Source organism: Homalodisca vitripennis, chromosome 4, assembly GCF_021130785.1.
Source record: "Homalodisca vitripennis isolate AUS2020 chromosome 4, UT_GWSS_2.1, whole genome shotgun sequence".
In the NCBI taxonomy this organism is placed as follows: domain Eukaryota; kingdom Metazoa; phylum Arthropoda; class Insecta; order Hemiptera; family Cicadellidae; genus Homalodisca; species Homalodisca vitripennis.
Window position 1 is genome coordinate 132,211,468 of NC_060210.1, and position 23,011 is coordinate 132,234,478.

General features: G+C 31.5%; 2 protein-coding genes across 4 annotated transcripts in view; one reads left to right on the top strand and one right to left on the bottom strand.

Moving 5' to 3' along the window:
* Nucleotides 1-13,274, bottom strand: LOC124360181 (WD repeat-containing protein WRAP73-like). Of its 2 annotated transcripts, XM_046813565.1 has the most exons (8): nucleotides 12,939-13,270; nucleotides 10,803-10,938; nucleotides 8,023-8,205; nucleotides 7,099-7,299; nucleotides 5,379-5,603; nucleotides 4,662-4,794; nucleotides 1,643-1,846; nucleotides 1-191 (listed from the first exon to the last, which is right to left on the bottom strand). In XM_046813565.1, the coding sequence occupies exons 2-8, from the start codon at nucleotides 10,935-10,937 to the stop codon at nucleotides 34-36; spliced, it is 1,239 nt and encodes a 412-aa protein (XP_046669521.1). In that variant the 5' UTR covers nucleotide 10,938; nucleotides 12,939-13,270; the 3' UTR covers nucleotides 1-33. The 2 variants fall into 2 exon arrangements, with proteins under 2 accessions (XP_046669521.1, XP_046669522.1); XM_046813566.1 differs by lacking the exon at nucleotides 8,023-8,205 and having other exon boundaries at nucleotides 12,939-13,274.
* The window catches only part of LOC124360182 (triosephosphate isomerase), a 17,097-nt gene continuing 6,311 nt past the window's right edge, over nucleotides 12,226-23,011 (top strand). Inside the window, exons 1-4 of one of the 2 annotated variants that reach the window (XM_046813567.1) lie at nucleotides 12,226-12,313; nucleotides 12,469-12,528; nucleotides 13,809-13,937; nucleotides 22,286-22,399. In XM_046813567.1, the coding sequence (XP_046669523.1) occupies nucleotides 12,295-12,313; nucleotides 12,469-12,528; nucleotides 13,809-13,937; nucleotides 22,286-22,399 (322 nt within the window). In that variant the 5' untranslated portion in view covers nucleotides 12,226-12,294. Of the gene's footprint in view, nucleotides 12,314-12,468; nucleotides 12,529-12,856; nucleotides 12,876-13,808; nucleotides 13,938-22,285; nucleotides 22,400-23,011 lie in introns of those variants that run through there. The other variant, XM_046813568.1, reaches the window with a different exon arrangement.

The window sequence follows — 23,011 nt, forward strand, 5'->3', positions numbered from 1 at the left end:
TGGAAGTAAAAAAAAAATATTTTAATGATAGTATTATTTACATTTGGAATACATGTATGTTTCTGCAGTGAGCGGGTAGTGTTTATTCTTATGTTGATTGTGAATTACAGTCTGTTGAGGTGTCCACACCAAGACACTATTGTTTGACAAAGTTACTGCAAGCTGAGGCTCGCTATCATGCCACAGCAGACCTGCAAAGACAAAATATGCATAAATAAACGGACATTCAAAAACTTGGGCTGTTAACTATATAGCTGAATAGCTTTAAATGTCTTTGTATTATAATTGTAAACCAAACATGCTACATTATCACTGAAGTTTTAACTAAGAGGTCTCCTTTGCCTTATATGACAAGTGAATTTTCAGCCTTATGACTTGTCATGATTGTTTTTATAGGAGACCGAAGAATTCCCAAGATCAGACAACAGAGAATATTATCAATTTCTCAGGACGAAAATGAAACACCTGAATATTTGTGTGATACATCCAAAGTCATTTTTTAATTAGATACAGTGTTCAAGCAACAAACAAAGTTGAAGGCCTTTATTAATTTACTGTACGAGAATGCAAATGAATGGCGTTATAAAAAAATGTACAGAGGTTATCCAGAATATTACAAATGTTTGAGAACTTCTCAGCAATAGGTGAGACTATAGCTGCCTTCTTGGGATAAAAATATTCGTACCCTTAGTACACATCAAGCTGTGACTGTGGATGGTCTGTATATCTTCTACTTACTCACCACAACTAGTTAAAATGAGCGCTGCAATTGAAAATTCCTGTAAATGGGTTCAGTGATTAAGTTTTGTAAAAAAATACAAACCAATTAAAATCCATTGCCGACTTTCTAATGTTTATGAGGATGGAATAATGAGTGAAAGCACAGTGAGATACGGTAGGTGATAAAAAACAAATAACGGGGAAAATGAAAATTGAAAATTTTGTTACTTCATAACAATGCAATACATCCAATTGTGCCTAACTGCTCTTAGATAATTTTGGATGTGAGATGTTCAGTCATCCTCCATAGAGCCCACATCTAGCAACATGTGACTCTTTCCAGTGATAGAAGATCTAACTCGCTACACAGCGCTTCAATAGTGGATGTTGAATTTCACACCGGCGTTAAACAATGCTTAAGATTTCAGGCAACAGATTTCTTCAAAGTCGGGATAAAAAAAACTGTCAATTGTGTTGGGTTGAATTAAGCAATGAAAATTTATAAGCCAAAATCAATATGTTGGCATTAAAAATTTAAATGAATTGTGCTATTTGATTTTATACTAAAGTTATTAGTAGAAGTATATAATTTTTTGCAAACTCCATTATATTTCTCAGATAATTTGGGAGGGGAAGGGTATGGACAGTTCCCCTGAATACACCTCTGGCGTACACATACTTTCATAATTGTATTTGTCTTGTGAGAAATCACCTCTTTGTTTACACATACTCATTGAAAGGAGTTCACTGTTAATGGTCAGGTTTAAGTATTTGTATGACAAGGGCATGTCAATCAATGTAAAGTCATTTTGACCCATTCAAATAAACAATTTTCATTTCATAACAGAGGTTCCTATTCAGAATCTCCAACCATTTGCAAGATATTCTCTACGGATAATGTGACTGGAAAAGTATCCCTTACCTAGAACATTAGTGGTATCTGCTAGTTTGACGATGGTATCCAGAGGAAGCTCGGAAGTGAGGTCCCACACCCAAAGTGTATTAGGGAAGATGGGCTCATATGTGGCCAAGTAATGGGCATCACTGCTGAACTGTAGCAAACGTGGGAATCTTGATCTTGAGGCATCATGATTCAACTCACACAGAGTTGAAGTTATTGGGCCACCTTAAGTCAACATCGGTTGTATTTTATTAGCCATACAATCACAAACTGAGAAGCAAAATATTTTAGTGAAAGTAATACACTTATGTTTAATTACTTATTTTAGTGAATAATGGAAATTGCATAAATGCATACTCAGCTAAACTGTTTGCTAAAGGCATTTTTCTTCTGATCTTAATGTTCTAGTTTGATTTGAACTAAAAACCCTACTAGAAAAACTAAATAATGAAAAATCAAGAATTATTAATCTGTCAAGTCGCATAGTCGATCAAATGTGAGGTATTGTTTAGGAGAGCTAAACAAGGGTTTTCTAAAATACAGAGCGATTAAAACTGAATTGAAAGTTAAATTACAAAAGAAAGAAATGTATGTCATACCACTTGATAAATTCTTGTCTGGAATTTTCAACTAGAAAACTGTTGGCAACAACAAACTTGAATTAAATGAATTAGTTTTAGAATCCAATGAAACCATAACTATGTTAGCTCATAAATATATATGTGTGTAAATATTTTATATATATATATATATATAAATATATATATATATATAAATATAAAAAAAGATGAATTATTTAGAGCTGGGGGAGAGTATTTTAAGTATGTTAGTTAACCAAAACGTGTTTTTTTATTTTTTATTTTAATTTTAGTACATTCTAGGAAAACAGTTAAGTTAAACTTTTAGATTATATTGATGTCTATGTAAATATTAATATTTTAATTTTGTGAGCTTCAATTATCTTAGTGTAAATCTTATAGCATATTTTTTCTGGTCGACACCCTGGCAGGTCAAGGACTTTATTGTATACAAATCTGTTATTGTTTATTATGTATTAACTATGTTTTATTTTTGGGAAATAAATATTTTCTTTCTTCTTTCTTTCTATATATGTGTGTGTGTGTGTGTGTGTGTGTGTGTGTGTCCTCATTTGACACACAACCCATAATTCTATAAACTCTATCAAGTATCTGATTTGACAGTACATAATCTTTAACATTATGTCACTTTATCCTCTTTTGAATAAAATTAAAAATTAATGATTATACCTTAAAATAATTTAATTCTTATTTAATTCATACACGACTAAATGTTGAAATTAAACACTTAGTTAGTTACTAATAAGGTAGTTGCCGTAATTTAACAAAAGCCGGGGTTTAACAAAATCTATTTTGGGTCCTCTCTTATTCTGTTGCTATATAACGGATCTATCACTTACATTTTCTAATACTTCTCCAGTAAAATACGTCTTTAAACAGATGATGCCAATTTTAAAATCAGCCAATTATCCTTTAAAATTAAAAAACTCAATCTTTCAGTTGTTTAACTAAAATACATAGCTTTTATTAACTAACATCAGTTAATTAAAAACAAACCGTAAGTAAAAATAATATTATGGATTATACAGCAAGCAAATACAAAAATACCATATATTCATTAATAAATAAGAAGGATTAAAAGTTGCAAAATGTTGTAACTACATTTTAAGGTTGAATTGTTACCAAGAATCTATAGTAGAGTCTTAACCCTTTAACAGCTTTTTCTACCTAAAATTATATTGTTTTGCTCAAATGTTTCTGTTTTTTTACAGACACAGGTTTTTAGAGTTTAAAAACATTAGAAACAAAACCATAAAATAATCCAAAACAGATGACATACAACAACACGTGGTAGCTGTCTGCACTGTGTGACTACAGCCAATTCACCAAAGTTCAAACACCCATGCCAATGGACTAAGTAAGAGCTGACATCTAGTAGAAAATGCCAGTACTACTTGCGCGATGAACGGCTGCCATAGAAATGCTTTTTGCTCAATGTTATAGAAGACAATAAATAAAACAAGAATAATATTATGTAAGTAACACACTGTTACGCATTCGCTATGAATTTAATATTACGTCAAAAACCATGAAGTGGCCAAAAATTACCTATATTATGGACAACATAAATTTAAGGTAGGTTACATCTGTTATTATATGTTTTTTTTTCAAATATGGTTATAATGACTATATATGTGCACCACTGTCTTACATAAAACAAAATATATCAAATGCTAATATGATAGAGAGGCTGGGTGATAAACGTAAAATTAAAACACTAGACATGGGGAATAAAATGGCATTCTCTAATCATAAATTGGATTTATCATTCAGATAAAAGAAATCCTGTGCAAGAAAAAGGTTTTTGAATAAGGTACCTTCTGGTTTCAAGAATATTGATAAGTAAAGTTGATTTTAAAAAAGTTTAAAAGAATGTTTAACTAGAAAACAAATGATTTGTGTTTATGATTTTATATTGAAGATCAATAAATTAATCTGTTTGAAATAGAATAGGCCTGGAATTTTGATCTGAATTGACAGGTTTGGATTACTTTAATTAGTGATGCCATTATAAATATAAAATATTATATATATAATTAATAAAGTGATTTTCAACTAAATTATCAGTCAACATAATACTTTAAAATGGATCATTTAAAACAAATAAAGGAATAACATGTAATACTTACATGTAACACACCAATAAATTTAAATTCATGATTTTAGACCACATGGTAACAACTTTATTTATTGTCCTAACCATTAACAATGAGGTTGGCACTTTACAAGTCACATTTTGAGACCTTTTATATGAATGATATGGTTCAAGATTTAGAATAACTTTTATCCATACTTCTATAATCAATTCTACAATTACTGAGCACGTGCATTTCAGATTTCTGGCAGTCTATTCTAGTTAACAAAGTAATGAAATACATTACATCAAATTAAGTTATGTACTATCAATAACAGTTTAAATAATATTTAACCAAAGAGCTTACAAACACTGATTGATTCATTCTGATGTACTGTTTCTCTCAGCCTGGACCTAGCGGAAGACTCATGCACGATTGGGGGATGGAATAACACTCCCATAGACCCCAGCTGCCAGGTCAGCAAGTCCAGTATCCTTACCTGTTGAAGATCCACAATGTAATAAATTAACATCTACATTAAGAAGTCTTTAAAAGTTGACCCCTTTTCAATCAGACTTTTAATAATGAAGGCTTAGTAAAGTAAATTGCTTTAAGAAAGTTTATTGAAACTATTCCTTTTTTCTGCAACCACCTTTAGTTTGATTGGAAGTCATTGCAAACTTATATGTGTGGTGCTTTGTAAGATATCCTTAACAAATGATACACTCTTTAAACATAGACTGCGGCATAAAATTAAGAAAATTATATTTTTGTTGTTGCCTGAAGTCTTATATTTTGAATTAAATTATAGAACATAATCTAGGTAAATTATTAAAGGTATATTATTAAAACATAAAACATTTTTCACTTTAACTCTTGAACGAACAGTTTAAATATTCTTCATAGTACACATTTGATTAAACTGCTAAATGTTTTAATTGTTAAAAAATAACCACCAATGTTTCTTTTGTATTCAATTAATTGAAAATCCTAAATTTTCAGATGTCTCCAAGTTAAATTTAAGAAGTTATAAGTAGTGTTGATATCTCTAACGTGAATAATACAGCTTGAAGATTGTAATACCCTTGTGTCAGACGAGTGTAGAGCAGCCATTCGACCACAAGCAGACAGACAAACATTGGTGATGGGTGCAGAGTCTGCGTGCAGTGTGTGCTCCACTCTGCCGTCAACAGTGACGAGCTGCAGTGACATGCTTAGGCCTGCACTTGCTTGCCAGACCAGTAGACTTGCCGAATCCTGGCACCACAGTACACCGCCTACATCCAGGCAGTCGGTGACCAACACCGTCTATCTCAAAAGAAACTAACATGATTCTAACTCAGTTTAAATTGAATGCTCCTTTAATAAAATATTTATTAATCCACATTTCTCAAAAATTGTATTGATTTTTTTATCTACCAATATATAATAAACTCTTCCAAACTGTAATCATAAAACAATTTCACATTATTCTACTTTATAGCATTATTATATATAACTAAGATCTATACCATTAAGACAACTTTAAGTTTATCCCTCAAAACTCTGATGAGCATCCAAAACTTAATTCAATTTAAAACTCTTATCAAATGTCTTTTGGTGTCTAAAAAATTTGATTTAGTTGGTGAGATCATGATGAGCTACTGGGATTTATGAAAGATGCTAGGTAGTGTGTCTGTTGCAGGAGTGAATGAAAGCAATATAAGTTTGATTGTATAGATTTGGGTTCTTTTTAGTTTAATATGATTTGACGAGTGCAATACAAAAAATTCAATAAAGATATTACATACACACACACACACACGCACACACGCACGCACGCACACACACACACACACACACACACAACACACACAAAAACACACACACAAAAACACACACACACAAACACACACACACACACACAAATATTATTATATTTATATATAATATTGCTTAACAGGTGATTAGGACCATTCAAAGGGGGAGGCTACTGGGACAAGTTGTCCCAATCACAGTGGTTGTATGCTGAGGGAGAGGGAACTGCAGTTTTAGGCTGAAGCAGGAAACTTGGGAAAAACAGCCACAATCTACACTTATTTGTATTATAATATAGAATTGCAATAAAACTATACTTCATAATAAATGCTATTTGTTATAATGTGACTGAATGTAAAAATTATAACTTTATGATTGTATTAATCTTGATGTGAGGGTGAACAGGCTTGCCCTGGGTGTCGACAACCCTAGGAACGGCCATATAGTTGATAGGTCACCAGTTATATACTTAAAAAACAACTTATTGAGAATCGTTACACTAAAATAAGAGACAAATAGAAGTTTAAATTTAAATGGTAATAAAAGTATTCTTCTTAGTCCTGTCTATTTTAAAAACAGTTGTATAAGTTGGTTTTATAACAAAATTTCGTAATCAAAGTTTCTGCTTCAGGCATTTACAATATTTTAGATTGAGATAGAACCCAGGTGATACTTCTGTTACATTAAACCATTGCCTGATATTCTAAGAGTAAACATTTCCCAATCCTCTAGACTCCAGGTGATACTTCTGTCACACTAGACCACTGCCTGAGATTCTAACAGTAAACATCCCCAAACCCTCTGGGGCCTAGGGGTTATACAAACTGTTTTACACTATAGCAAATGAGATTCTTGCCCTGGGTCTCCATCTGCTATTTTTCTTAGATGGAGAAGGGAATATAGAACATCTAAATGCAAAATTCTGCGTGTTTAACTAACAATATTAGATCATAAAGATAAACATATCTGTCATTTCACATATGTATATAAAATAACTAAATTATACCTGAACACAATTCCATGATGAATTTGTGATACTGTACACTGAAATGGTATGGCCATTGTTTGAAATATTTACAGAGGCAAAGTATTCTCCATCAGGACTAAACTGAGCGATGGGATGACCAAGATCATCAAACTTGGCTCCATTTATACTTGTTAAATGTTCAACAATATCATTTTCAAGCGTGTACACATCCGTAAATATCTGAAACAGTTTAACATTGCTTATTTTGTGCTTATCTGGTAACAATGTTTATGAAGTACTAAATTGGATTGAATTCCTCTTATTGAGTAAAAGAATATTAAGAAAATATACTAAACAGTATTTTGGAAAAAAACTTTTATAAAAATATAACAATTAATTAATAACTTGATATTTTAAATTATCATTATCAATAAGTAAAGAAATGTATTACATGATTAACATAAAATTAGAAACTCTGCTAGTGACAAAAATTAGAGGTTACAATGTAACAATTGATTTTAGCATTGAACACACTATACATCAAAGACTTGCTACCTGCGAGAACACAACAGCTGTCATGGAAGCACAGTATATACGTTGTTTCAAACTATTGTGGAAGAGCAATGACCTCTTGTACAAATTAATCTTGCATTTCGGTCTCAACCAAAAAATAAATTAAAGCTATAATGATCATAAACAAAAGGTGGTAAAAGAAGATTTCTGCACTTCCTCACACATATATACACAATATTAACCAATCAGATATAAAAATAATGGTACTGTTATACAATCAGGTTGGCCATAGTAAATTTGAGTTTCATCTTGTACTATGTCAACCTTTGATCCAATACTCAGACATGAATATTAACTGTGCCATTATCTAAATAAATTGAGTCATACTGTGTATTAAAAAAAGCAAATGTCCAATGAATATATTTGATTTGAAATTTGGAGTATACTTACTGAAAGTATGGAAAACGCTGCCAAATATTTACTGTGACGGCTCCATAAAACATATTCAAAAGAACAATCTTCAGACGGGTTGACATTTGAGACAAATTTTGAATTAATATGAATCACTGATAACTGATTTGGAACGGACCTGAGCCATGCAACTGCAGTGTTTGTTGGGGAAATCTTCAGAATCTGTACATAAATTTGCTATGAATACCAACATATTTGTAATATATTAATTTTAATAAACAGAGTAAACTGGAAACAAATATTTTTATACTCTAAAACGTTCATGTTAGAGTATATTAAATACACCCTTTCATACACATTAAGACTAAGCGTAACTAACAAGAGATCTCTCACTTTCCGGGTGTGTGAGCTACCACTACACCAAAGAGCCCTTATCTTTTATGATTCAATTATTTTGTACTAGCAGTTACCCGCGGTTTCACACGCAATTTTCAAAACTGAAGGACACACCTTACTAAGTGAAAGCATTTAAAACGTAATATGATGGATCCTTACAATTTTTTTTAAACATAAGTAGATTTATCAGGTACATATAATTTCAGTATCCATGGTTAATGGTAAATAACATACTAACTGTTTCTATTTTAGTTTTGATTGAATAAATAAATTTACACACATAAGTCATGAAAACCTAATTTGGTCCAAAAGAGCAGTCTGTTTAGATTAATTTTCTATCTAAGGTATTTCAAGTTGAGTTTGACTTGTGGCCTGATGAAGAAAATATATGCCAACAAAAACCAAGTTCAATTAAAGAGCGTCTACTTTTGGCTCTTTCAATTTACTTTCTGTCTAAGATATTTTAAGTGCCATAGTTTGTTTTTGTTCTGATAAATACAATATTTAGCTTATGTACAACAGAAAAGTTACTGTGGTCAAAAAGAGTCAAATACGACCATTTAAATTCATTTCTGCTCTAATTTATTTATAGTTTTACAGTTAAGTTTATATTTTGCACTGACCAAGAAAATAAACACATAGTAGGTTTTGGAATCCAACTTAAAGCGATTATTTTCGGTCTGCGATGTTTCAGGTGCTATAAGTAATATTGATTTTTACCCCAATCAAAAAAATATGTGCATATGTAAGCTTAAAAGGACCAATTTAGTAATAAAATATAAAATGCATCTTTGTCGCTTGTATTCTGCTTCTGATATAAGGGGAAGAGTGTGCACTCCATTTGATTTTCCTTTAACTACAGTTAAACTGTTAAGAGAGACAACCAGTTGCGATAAACTCATGTGGAAAACATTCACACCTTTTATCATAAAGGTGGGCTTTAGAACACCATTTAAATATAATTTTTAATGCATTAGATGGGTTATTCGTCACTGGTGCAATGTAAAATAAAAATTAGATAGTATCTTTCTCTTTGCAATCTGCATAACACAACTGATCAAGTACTGTATGTATAATTATTAAATATTTTATAAAATTAAAACGTAAGCAAATGTTTCTGCCCCTTTACTGAACTTCTATTGAAAGTGTTTAGCTGTTTAAGGCCAGTTAACTTGGGATTACGTAAAGTAAACATTAATATTATTTTCCAGAATTATTAAATATTCTAAAAACTTTTCCAATGCTTCTCACCTTCCAAACCTTCCTTTAAATTCTAAAAATATTTTAAAACCAAAATATGCCAAATCGGTCCAGTCGTTTGTAAGGTTTAGTCAGTATTAACAATAGAAGAGCTCAAACATATCAATTTTCACATTATACAAACTTTTCTCCCTTTTTTATGATACAACTATACATGTATTCATACCTAGGAACCTGTCTTAGTTCATAACAAAGCCGACAGTCAAAAACCATATCAAAATTCGTTGAGTATTTTAGAAAATATCGATGCACAAACAGACTAACACAAAAAGGTACTTTAATTTATACTATATATTCGTTTGGCCATTTCTGTCACAAATGTGTTTAAATAACCAAACAAACACATAATCAGAGACCAAATACTTGTCAATCGACTTTTTAACATTCATTAAATTTGTATAAGCGGCAATAGCAAAATTTAATTTCAGTAAAGATTGAATCACAGAAAGTACTTGCTCTATTACGCAATTTATACAAATTTATTGAATGTTAAATGCTTACATACATATTCACATATATCCCTCTGCCCAGCGCCTTGTCTGATACATCTCAAACCGAACCTTCCTCTGCTAGCCATTAGAATATCTATTTTTCACAATTAAAACAAAACAAGAACATGTCTCAATAGAAGTAATGACGAGAGGAAGTCTATTCCAAAATAAACAAGTAAGCTCTTTCGCCTGTGCTGGTGTTGTGACGTGTGATTGTGATTCTCGTACTCGTGACTTGTGCTTGTGACTTGCATTCTGTGCAGTGACAACGCCTGGACTGGAATCCAAGCAGTTTTCAGATATGTTTGATGAACCCTTTTATTTCCCTTCTTTTTTGCATTCTGTTCTTTATTTTTGTATATATTAACCCTCCTCCCCACCTGATGGAGAGGATAGATTCCTCAAAACGTTATGTTATAAACGTTGTAAACATTATAAACATTCAAACCTCGATGTAACGACGGCAAATGTCTGAAATCCTGTAATCTTTTTAAACCTTCCATGGTCAATAGCAAACTTAAAACAAAGAATATTATTTGGTTGTTTTTACAGTATTTAATTGGTTTTCCGTATTTAGTAGAATGTCATTAGAATAAATACTATAGGCTATAGTTCAAAGATTATTCAGCGATCTTATATCACATACATAATCAAACATTATCAACAAATTACCTTCGTTTTTGTAGTTTCAGGTTTTTCTGTCAGGCTATGAAGTAATTTGTTATTTGGAACGTCATAAATCAGAAGACGATTATTAGAAATACAAGTGTATAAACTTCCATCATCAGCCACATCAGTAATATTCATCCTGAAACAAGGACTATCCTACAGTTACATAATTAAAACATAGTCATCCCAGCTCAGTTGAAAGAAGTAACTTATGTAGATTTAGTTACAGCTTAAATATTAATAATTTATTTGTAATGGGATTTACAAGTACCTTAAAAACCATTCAAGATGCAAAAATTTGTTAATCACAAAAGTTTAGAAAATGTTATAAACATACCACAACACTTTATTTTTTTGCTATAAGTTCATAGATAAGTTGTGAATTATTTTAAGGATTAAGCGGTCACCATATTGGAAACAAATGGCATAAAAGCTGGCCAATTAACTCAGTCTAGATATTTATAAGACCAATTAATTTTTGTACCAAGTTTCAACTTGTTTGGGTTTTTTATTGGACAGTTGAAGTACTACTATGAAGACAATTTCAAAAGGCTGATTTAGAATACAAATTGTAGTTAATAAACATGACATGTAGAAACTTAACATTATTGTCACACAATGGTTACAAATCAATTGATCCATTCTTTCTTATATGGAACAGTTTTCAGACTGACTACTTTGGAACAGATTACTTGGCTGACTGTATGAGCCCTATTATAATAACTTGAACATCAAAATAGGCAACAAATAAAAAGCAAAATTAAATGCCATTAAATATAACCTTCATTAAAACTCATTCTAATTTTAAAAGAACTATAACTCAAGCAATTTTTATTATTAGTTTTCACTGATATTTAGACTAATCATTGTGGGTTAGCAACTTATCCTAAATTTCTCTCTATTTTGTTGTCCTTGAATTATATCAGAATTGTTAAGGCTACAACTGTGATAGCCTAGGGCTGTCTCTGGAGTTCAAGAGATTGTTTTGAACCTAGAAAAACACATCTCAATCAAAAAATCATTGCAGTACATTGTAGTTAATAGCATCATTTCAGTAGAGATGATGTATATTTAAACTAATTATATAATGTAAAAGTTAATGAGTACTTTTTTGTAGTAAATAAATAACAATTATGGCAAGAATTCATAATTAGTTAACACAATAATTATTTGTAAAACTTAATGGATATTTTAATACTATTATTGAGTAGAATTTTCTTCTCTATATTTGATCCTTATTTCCTCAAAATGAAAATGTTTCAGCAAACCTACCTATTTATGGTATTTTAACTAAGATTAGAAGTATAAAAGAGCGATTAATTTACAATTATAATAACGGGTCAAGATCCAAGATGATAGCAGTATTAAATCACACTGATAAGCACTGCTCCTCTGCTTATAATACAGTGCAGCCTATCTGCCTAAGTTATAACATGTTGTAATTTTGTGTCTGTTCTGTAGTTAATAGCATTTTTTGTATGGACTATAATTTATAATGAATCATATTACGCTAAGTACGAATCGTAATTATAATAATAGACAAATAATATAATAACCTCATAATTGTATTTTAATTCATGAAAGAAAGTTTTTGATCAATGCGCTTTGTGTGATTTTTAATTTATTTTGTCCACAATTTCTTAACACTATTATTTTAATTTGTTAACAGGAGCCCTTCAAATCTCTTTAACTATTTATTTGTTACAAATTACAACTGCAAGTGGAGCAGGTAATGTGGAATTAAATGTATATATTATTATAAGGCATGAATTAGACGTAAAAATGGATGCACATTTAATTGACATTTTATAAGTAACGTCAATGTAAGCCTATATAAAATTCCTCCCCTTTCTCCGGGCGCTTTATTTAAAATGCTCTATTTTATAAATTTATGTTATTTACTATACTTTTAACTTTGCCGCCCTAATAAAATCAGCTGTTTTGTCATTTGAGTTGAAGACTGATAATAGCACTTTGGTATTGATTCCAATTTGGCTTATCAGTCGATTGTTTACGTTGTTAATGAACCAGCAATAAAGAAAGACACTATGAGTGTTTACTTCAATATTTACCGAAGTAAGTCAATATTTTACATTTTTATATTGCAATGTTATAATATATTAACAATTTTCAACTTACTTTCATATCAATCATTTGAGTGGAACAGTACTTTTAAATTTCCACTCTTTTAAGTAACAATACCTCTCTATTCCTCTTCTTTTGTATGATCATGTGATTTTCGAATTGTGATTAAGACAAATTTCAAAGTACAGCTGTGCTTTTTGTTGGTGTCATGCCATAGACTAACAAAACTGCTTAATACCATAGATAAATAACTTGCAGTAGAACTTATGATCCACTTAGAAATTTTGTCTTTCTTAACGTGCTCAACAGGCTTTCTGGTATAATAACAATTATTCATAAATGCATACCTAATACACAACCATACTAGCTCATTTGCTGTTTCATTTGCCCATCTACTATTTTTTTCCTCACTGGGTCTAAAGTGGATTATACTACAACATAACCAATACTGCGATGTTTTCCATCCCGAGGGTGTACAAATACGGTACCGTAGTTATTATCTGCACTGCGAAAGGGAAAGGGCCGCTTCAGCATTTTATGAAAATTAGTGACTATATTTATTGAGCTAGAGTTTGTGGTACTATAATAAAACACAAATAAAAATGTGGTACTATAATACACAATAAAACATATACATAAACGACTCATAATTAATATATAAATTCTGAACATTGAAAACTGCGCATTATTTATATAATATTTGTCTGTATATACAGAAAAAAAATCAAAACGTAGAATATACCGTTAAAACAGTAAAGTACGTGTTATCTGTCATGTACTGCTTTTTTTTGTGTTAAGAAATGAAGGTCAATACAAGGTCATTTTAATCTTTTCACATTGAAAGCTTAACGGTCGTAACCTCTCTCTCTCATTCTCTCTTGCTCTTTGGAGAAACTACTGTAAAGGTACATTTATTTTCTCTAGGTTTTTCAAATTTGAGAAACATGGGAAGGAAATTTTGCGTTGGTGGAAATTGGAAAATGAATGGAAGCAAGAAGTCTATTGATGAAATCATCCAATTCTTGAAAACTGGGCCTTTGGATCCAAATGTTGGTAAGTGTTTTTAAGGTTAGAATTTTTATCAGCCTAGTGCCTAAACTATTCTCAGGATAATGTATCAAACATTTCAGTTAGATAATTAAAGCAGAACATAACAAAATTCTGTGTACAAATGCATTGATGTATGCATCTATTTATAATAGCCTACTGGCATTACTCAGTATGAAATGATCACCCTATTTTCAGCAGTTTCAGCACTTGTTAATTTAAATTTCAAATTAACTATCAGAGTGGCAAAAGACAGGTCAGCCATTCTTTTGTTGCGTACGTGACAGTTACACACCTTCTCATTAGAATAAAAATTAAAGTTTTTTTTTTTCTATAAATATTTAATACCAAGCAGATAGACAAATGTGTATACAATTTTCATCCTGAATATAAAATACATAACATTATTTGTTTTAATGCCATATCTAATAGAGTTGGTGTTACGGACGTGACGTGAAAAGCACCTAGGTTCTGACATAGTATGACAACTGTTTAAAAGTCTGTTAATTATTTGAGAAATATGCAATTTAAAATTATCTGTGATAGTCTTAAGAAAATTTCCTACTGGGAAACATTAATGTCTAATCAGAAAACATTGGAAATAAAAAATAAAAAAATGTAAACATTGTTACGGACGTGACTGGGGTTTGTTACGGACGTGACAATAAAGTAAAATTTCTCATTAAAAACCATTTATTTGACACAATGCACACTTTAACATATATTATATGTAATAATATAATTAATAATAATATAATCATGTAATATATGTGTGTGAGGGCTAAAATCGCCATGGGCGAGAGAAAAATCACCGTGAGTGGTGGAAAAACTTTACCTGATCTAAAACCTGAATAATGTAAAAAAATTACAAGAAGAATATTACTGACTAGTCAGTAACAATAAAATAATAATAATAAATAAAATAATGACTAAATTGTCTTAGTGACAGAGCTTGACAAAAGTCCAAGTCCTAACTTTTACAGAGCAACATCATTTTTAAACTGGTAAAGAATTCTACCTCCCTTGGTAATTATATCAGGTTTAGGCAAAATGCCAACGATCTGGTCACAAGATATAAAGCTTATGTCATTTTCATTAGGCTTAAACGTAGATTTGCCTCCATAAGGTTCCATAAACATAACTTCAATTTCACGATCAGGCTGTACTTCTCCTTGAGTTACTGCCACAAAATTCAAAGTCTTTTTACCCGTGGTAAATGAGACGACAAGGTACACATCCAGCTTCAATTCATCAAATGTGTATGGAGCAGGTTTCGTTGTATTTTCTTCTTCTTCTTTAGAGCTGTCCTTAGAGTCAGTATACACATCCTTAAACCTATAGAAGCGGTCATGATCTTTTGTTAGAGTCATTGAACTAGAAGGGTTGTCTTCTTCTTCACTTGAAGGTTCATCACTTAAAGATTCTTCTACAATTGGAACTTTTAACATCAAATCAACCGATGTCTTACCAATGAGCATGTAGTTATCGTCATACCCCTGAAAGTGATGCATAGATTGTATTTTAGGTATCTCAATCAGGTTGTCCCATCTTTTAGTGAGGAGTGTTGCAACTGAATCTACTTCAGCCTGTGGGACAAATAAAATGACAGTCTCTTTGCACTTTACTTTGGCTGTCTCATAAAAATCATAAGGCGTGCTCACAAAACATTGCCTCCCTTGAACTTCCCTCCAGACAGTTCTCTTGACAGAACCTCCCACTCCATCAACTGCCCCTTTGCCGTGCCCCGAAGCAAAAAAATTCCACTCCAACGTAACTCCAAAATCTTTCTCAGCGTAGCAGACAATTGCGACATTATACCGGCTCTTAAATTGGCCTGCACAGTTGTCTGAAAAAACAATCAACTTATTTACTTGTGGAACTACTTCCTTAAATTTAACTATAATTGCCTTCATAAAAGCAAACACTGAGTTTTTGCTGTGTTTCAAGTCATCACTTATGACAGCAAAACTGTATACTTTGTCATTGTGCCAAATACAACAGGTAAATATTGTAGTTTGGTTATGAGCCCAGTGAGCGCTTTGAATTTCATCCTGTTGGATGATCGAATAATTTTCTGCAAAGTCTACTTGCATTACAGCACTTTTGGGGTTCTTGGTCAAAGATTTTTTACACTTCTCAAAGTATTGTGCCTGTACTCTTTTAATATATGTGTGCGTCTTAAATGCAGCTAGTTGACTGTTTAATGTTAAAACCATCCTCTTCAACGTTGTAGTATTTTCTACCAACTTAGGTCTATTATTTACTGTTTTCCACTCCTTCCACTTGAGCCTTTTATTCATATCAACATCAGAACTCAGCAGAGTCTCTAATTTTTGAATACAGTTCTCGCATTCATTTGTCATACAGGTCACTGATTCTGTATCACAACAAACTGACCCTAAAAGCTCATTATGAGTTTTTGGGAATGCAGGATGAAATTTAGATATTGGTTCAATCAAGAACGAGAAGTTGGCGTGTTTAATGCAAACACATACTGTATGGGGCATCTCACTTAAGGGCAGGATGTGTTTAGGCCGCAAGCTATAAAACTTAGATTTTGAAATCTTCTCGTCTGGATGCGAACTTTTAAACTGTTCATAAGCCTCTCTAATTCCCATAACCATATGGCGAATTTGGATCAGGCCCCGTTTCCCAGTAAGAGGGTCCTTTACAGATTTGACATCCCTTTTTCCTGGAGCCTGACGGCTAATCTCATCATTGTTAAAAAATTCAATCACGCTCTGTTTGCACTCTTCTGATAGTTGTCTTGATCCAGATTTTCTTGTTTTAAAAATATTTTTAACTATCTCAGGACCAAGGTTTTCATACATTAAACGCTTAAAAACTGCACGTTTTTTTGACGGACTCTTAGGCAACAAAGCTTTTACCTTCTTCACAGCCTTTCCTAGGGTTCTTGGACTTTTGTAAGAGCCAAGATCAGACCCAGAGACTTCAACATTAACATTTTTCTTTCTCAACCTGCAACGACGCTGTCTTTCCCTATCTTTTTCCCTTTTTAGGAGTAAAAGTTTATTATCACCATGTAAATCTTCTTTTTCCTTAGCTCTGACGGCTCTCTTACGCAACTTATCTTTCTCAAGATGCTCTTGCCACTTAGTTGGATTTTCCTTCTTCTTCGCTCTGCATTTGGCAACACGATCTCTACTCGACATTTTCTGGAAAAAATAAAACAGGTTATATTAGTTTTAAATAACCACTCCAAAACTATAAGTTTAAGACTATAACATAACTAGAAATGTAACCTCTTTGTAATCAGTAGGCCTAAGCGGTGATCACATCTGCCCACTTCATCCAGTTGCGGTGTGGGTATGTCCAGTAACTCAGTAACTGGCGAATAGGAATGCCCAATGAAGACAAGTGAAGGTTTAACCTTTACTGTTGTTTAGAATCCATTAAAATTACAAATACTGTAGGCTATCTAAGGGTTTGATATCACCACTCACTCACAACCTTAATTATATTGGCATATTTTACTCAAACGAAGTTTAATGTTTAGCACACATTTTTTTAAGGTTGGAAACACAAGGCACCATGTAAGCCTAGGCTACTGAAATCACTGCAAGGTACAAAAACAAACTTCAAGTAGGCCTATAGGTTTTAAAAGCACACACAAGCTGTTAAACACTGCCTTTTCCATATCAGACAAGATAGTATCGTGTTTAACAGTACGAGATGTCACGTCTGTAACACTTATTTTTTGTCGAAAATATTTTTATTCATTCACATAAAGACTACCAATTAATTAAAAAAGGTACACTCCTAACTTTTATAAAATTTCATGTTGATTAACCAACTATTACAATTGGTATTTAAACTTTTAGTAGTTTTTTGTTACGGACGTGACATCAAGAATTGATTTTTGTATTAGTTAAAAAAACCAGCAAAAACTTACCAAATCAAAATGAAAATTTCCCCAGTTGAAGAGAAAACTTCAATCTTCTTGAACATAACCTCAATTTGTTTGGAGGGAAACTATTAACAATGTATCAGCTGTCCAAAAAAAACATATGTTTGGTTACATCTAGCCAGTAAGAAAGCTACAACTTCAAAGCTAAAGAAAATGACAAAATAATTTTTTTTAATGCAAAATATTATCAGTTCTACTTTTATTAGATGTTTTGAAAGGCTTTATTAACGGTTATATTAGGAAATTCAGTAATTAATTTTTATACCCTTAGGTGTATGTTTGAAAAGAATGGCTGAGGTTTAACATTATTAACCTATTGCTATCGTTCTGAACAAGACAATTTAAGTTTTCTACGGGTGACAGTAACAAATAAATAAGTGGAACTACTTGCAGAAATCTTAGCTATAGTTGGGTGAATTTACAATATTTATTTGCTGTATCAAGTTGCATTTACTAGCTAGCAGAAAAGGCCAGAAGCATTCGTGATCAGTCTCTAGACTTTGATCTTTTAGTGGTAGGTACTCAAGGGATGGTTTTTGTATGCCGCCATCAACGTAGAACAGCACCAAATGTGCTGATTTTATCCTCGCTGCTGGTTGGAGGCACATGTATCAAGCCAATATAAACTTTTATTCTCTGAAGGTCTAAATTAACACTTGTTTGGATCAAAATCCCCTGATTTCAGCATTATTGTCATTTTACATATCCAAAGATTACATACACACTAATATGTTCGCTCAATATGACGTTGAATCTCGGTCACATTAAGACCACATGATCCCCAGCAGATGTAGAGCAATGAAATATTACTTCACGTGAAAAAAGTAGTTCCACTTGTAATCTTCAATAACTTCATGTTATTTGCCATTACCACCCCTATAAGTTAATAAATTTATTAAATTATAAATGTGTGTTTAACTCTTACAGTTTTTACTAATAAATTTGATTTTAATTGAACCTATAGACTAGTTAATTTTAAGAAACATGTTTTTATCTCGGTCCAGAATGTAATTTTTCTGGTGTTTGTCATTAGAATACAGGAGAAATGATGGTCAAAATATGAGAAGATCATCCAAAAATGAGATTGAATGATTAGATCAATATTTGTATTAACATTCTCGAAGTATTAACAATTTATTTAAAGTAGCCATACCAAATTTGCTACATAGTATAGGCAAACGATAAACAGTCCTCTATATAATAATGTCGCATAACATACAAATTTGAGGGTCTGAATGGGAATGCATTCGTCCATCAGTACGGCCTGCAGTATTAAAATACCATATAACGTCATTTTTTCTGTATTCAGATAAGAAATCTGTTCCATGTTTTGTGTAATATTTCTCATGACTAAATATTATCATGTATATACAGAATTGATATATACAAGGTGATTACGATACAAGTGCACATTTTTCAGGGTTGATAGATGTGAATGCAAATATTTTTTGTCTAATATATGTGGTGTCACAAATGCTTCGTTCCGAGAAAATAAAGAATTAGTAAAATGTCTCCTTGTAGGCAAAATAATTTTGTGTTCTCTTTGAGATTGTGCAAAAAAAAAAAAAAATGCAAAGCTGATGAAAAAACTTTATTTTGTATGTAATGACACAAAAATATCACATAATGTGAACAAAAATTATTATTACACCAAATTTTCAACATTTTTCCTGTTTGTGTCAATGCAAAGCTGAGCTCTTTGTAACATTGACTGTATTGTATTTTTATATAGTCGGGGGTTTTCTCCCACTTCTGTTGCTTAATAATTATTTTGTTTATTAATACAATTTTTAAAATTCTTGTTTGCATGAAGTGGTTCTTTTATTTGTAATTAAGAAGAAAAATACATTTAGCTTCATTCACAAGTTGTATTCTCATTTTCATTAATTTAGCTTTTATAACGTAGTGTTTAATTAATAACAGTTTCAGTGAGCTGGGGAGAGAACTACGCAAGAATACACTGAAATCAAAACTTGTCATCAACTTTTCATTATACTATTGTTTATTTTCTAAATTGTTCTAATAAAAATATTGATTTTACTTAGTTTTTTTACAGATTTATATATTCAGTGATATTCTCGTAACCATCATGATAACCTATAAGACCAATGTAAAAATATTTGTTTACGCTCAGCCAAATCCCGTGGAGTAACATGCACCATCAACCAATTCATTTTTCCTATATACAAACAAGGTAGGAGTACATCACACCATGTGTTCCATAACAGGCTTTGCTGAGGTTGCATGCAAAATTTCAAATATATAACTCATTTAATTCTCAAGTCCTGTGGGCAGATAGACAAACAGACAATCAATCGTAGATAAAAGAAATTGACACAAAAATTACGCTCAGACTAATTCCATGGTTGGACAATGCACCATCATAGAACACATTGTTGTTTGTAGAAATGAAGTTTCATGCAAAATTTTAAGTCTGCGGATGAAATTTTTGTCAGGATATCTTGCCATGTAATACATTAAAATTTTTGTTCATCAAGTTAAGGTCTCATAGCAGTGTTATAATAATAAAAGTTCCTGAGAGCTAGGTAGGTGTACTACAATGTAAGAATATGCTGAAATTAAGCCTTGTTACCGAATTTTAACATCAACTTTCTTCTGAATTATTCTTTTGTTTTAATGCATGAGTAAAAATGTCACATGTTCAAAATCACATATGATCTTATGCAATTTGTTTACAAGTATATTTATTCTGCTGTTTTCTCGTCACCATGGTTACCCCTAAGACCAATTAAAAATATTTTCTAATGCTCAGCCAAATCCCATGGAATGACATGCACCACATTGAACTCAGAGTTGCTTGTACAAAAATGATAATGAAATGTATAGAAAATTTCAATTCTATTGATAATTTTGTTTCTGATATCGTACAAACAGACAGATGGAGAAATTAAAATTTATCCAGTCCCTTCAGTGATAGGCTGAGCATTTAGATACATTGTCTTGCCTGTGTCTATTCTAAGGAATATAAAGCACTTACTGTATACTGCCATGTAAATAGTTAAACTAGCTAACATAATAACTGGTTGAAAGCAGAACTTCAGCTAACCAGTTCCCTTGTAAATTAATAGAGGATGGACTGGGTGGTAGTTGAATAGTAATTGTGAATCCTTGTCTAAATCTACAAGACCAGAAACGTCTGCAGTTTTTGTCATAGCCAATAAAAAAATCAACATTTGTTCAACTTTTAGCAAGGCTGTACTATTAACTATTAAAACACAACTATTAACCCTGTAACGGTTTTGTTTCTGAATCTAAAATTATGTTCTTTTGCTGTTTTTTACTGAGACATGTTTGTAGAGTGTAGATATATACTTTTTAAATGCATAATAGGTTATTTTTTGTGTCTTAAAATTATTGTTATATTGTCCACCAAGTAATTGTCATTGTGTCTGTTTCATCATCACCCAAACGAAGCCAATCGGTTATTTGTGTGTCATATTTTTATGGTACAATAAACACTAGAAATCAAACCATAAAATACTCCAGGAAGGTGACATGCAACAACAACACATGGTAGCAGTCTGCACTGTGTGACTACAGCGAAGTCACCAAGGTGCAAACACTCATTACAGAGGATCAAGGAAGTGCAGGCATCTAGTAGAAAATGCCAGAACTATTTGAACAACGTGTGGTTGTCATATAAATGCTTCTTGCACAATATTACAGTAGGCAACAGAATAAAACAGTAACAATATGACAATAAAACAGTAACAATATGACAATGTGTTGAAGGGGTTAAACCAATATTTATCAGGGAACAAAAAAAGTCAAACTAAAATGAAACAAAATCACAAAAACAGGCATTTTGAGTTATGACATCTCACATTTAATCAACACCTTCACTGCACCTTTATACTGAGTGCACCAACTACTATAGTGGATTTTGTGATGCAAGGCATCTGCCACAATCAACTGTTAACAATATGTACAAATTTGATCTTTTAAGTTTTGGCAGCTTGGCGTGGGTTCAGTGGAAAATTCAAGTTTTAAAGTTACAATAAATGTGTAGCATTAAGGAATTCATGCTATAAAGGCAAAATGAACTATTTCTCATTTCTAATAACAAGTTTGGTTCTTTGAGAATTTTTATGTAGTGTAATAGAAAAAATTTTTGGATTGTTTTGTGAAGTTCATAGGGATTAATAAAAATTTACTGTTGAGGAGTTTACAAATGCTTGAGGTTCAGGCTATTGAAGTTTAACAGTATATTATACTTTCTTGATCTGTAAGTTACAACCTTTTCTCATGCTTAAAATATCCATTTACTTAAGCATTTAACTTGTTGAATGAAATATAATCTACTAGTTATTTATTAATGTGAAATTAAAAACAAGTTATATATTAAGCATGGACAAAATATGTGTAGCCTACATAGATAATGTAGTGAAACATTTTTATGTTACAGAGGTAATTGTTGGAGTACCAGCACTTTACTTGGAATATACCAAGAACAACTTGCCAAGCAATGTTGTGGCTGCAGCACAAAACTCATATAAAGTTCCCAGTGGAGCTTTCACTGGTAAGGATATTTAATGTCTATCAATTTTGTTTCAGACCTAACCAGAAATCTGGGTTGGAAGTATTTCAAATTAATTATGGCATACAGTAGAAATAGGGTAATTGTGGCTGTAGAGTAAGATGCAGTGGAATAATTTATACTGTTATGAAATTGAATTTTTTACAAGTGATTTACAATTTGTCTATTAAGCCTAATGATGCAATTTTGTCTTTAGATATAGCTTTAATATAAATTTGAAGATTTTTCCTACTAAGACTAAAGATATTTAAACTGTACGAGTAGTGAACTTGTGTATTGCTCGAGAACATAAAATATTTTTCAGTACAGAGGATTTGATTCAAAATTGAAGACTTTTTGGTAATTTTTACAGCTTTAAATTTATCCTAAGTGTGACCAAAAATATTTCTTTCCACATTTTTATATTTTTAAGTATTTAATAATTTTTGCAAAAATGCAAAATTTTAAGATTTTAAACAGTTGCAATATTTTAATTGAAACTGTCAGAAGGAAAATGTTTCTGTTTCATAAAATTACAGGTAACTGAGCTAATGACGTGTATTACATTTTGATTCAACTCAAACTGTGTTCAAATAACAATATTTTATATTAAAA

What these genes read in the sequence shown, in the direction of transcription:
- LOC124360181 (XM_046813565.1), bottom strand. Translation starts at nt 10,937, where the DNA reads ATGAATATTACTGATGTGGCTGATGATGGAAGTTTATACACTTGTATT. An exon ending in CAGCGTTTTCCATACTTTCA is followed by an intron (nt 7,300 to 8,022) that starts GTAAGTATACTC and finishes AAACTGTTTCAG; the next exon opens with ATATTTACGGATGTGTACAC. An exon ending in GAATGAATCAATCAGTGTTT is followed by an intron (nt 1,847 to 4,661) that starts GTAAGCTCTTTG and finishes TGTTGACTTAAG; the next exon opens with GTGGCCCAATAACTTCAACT.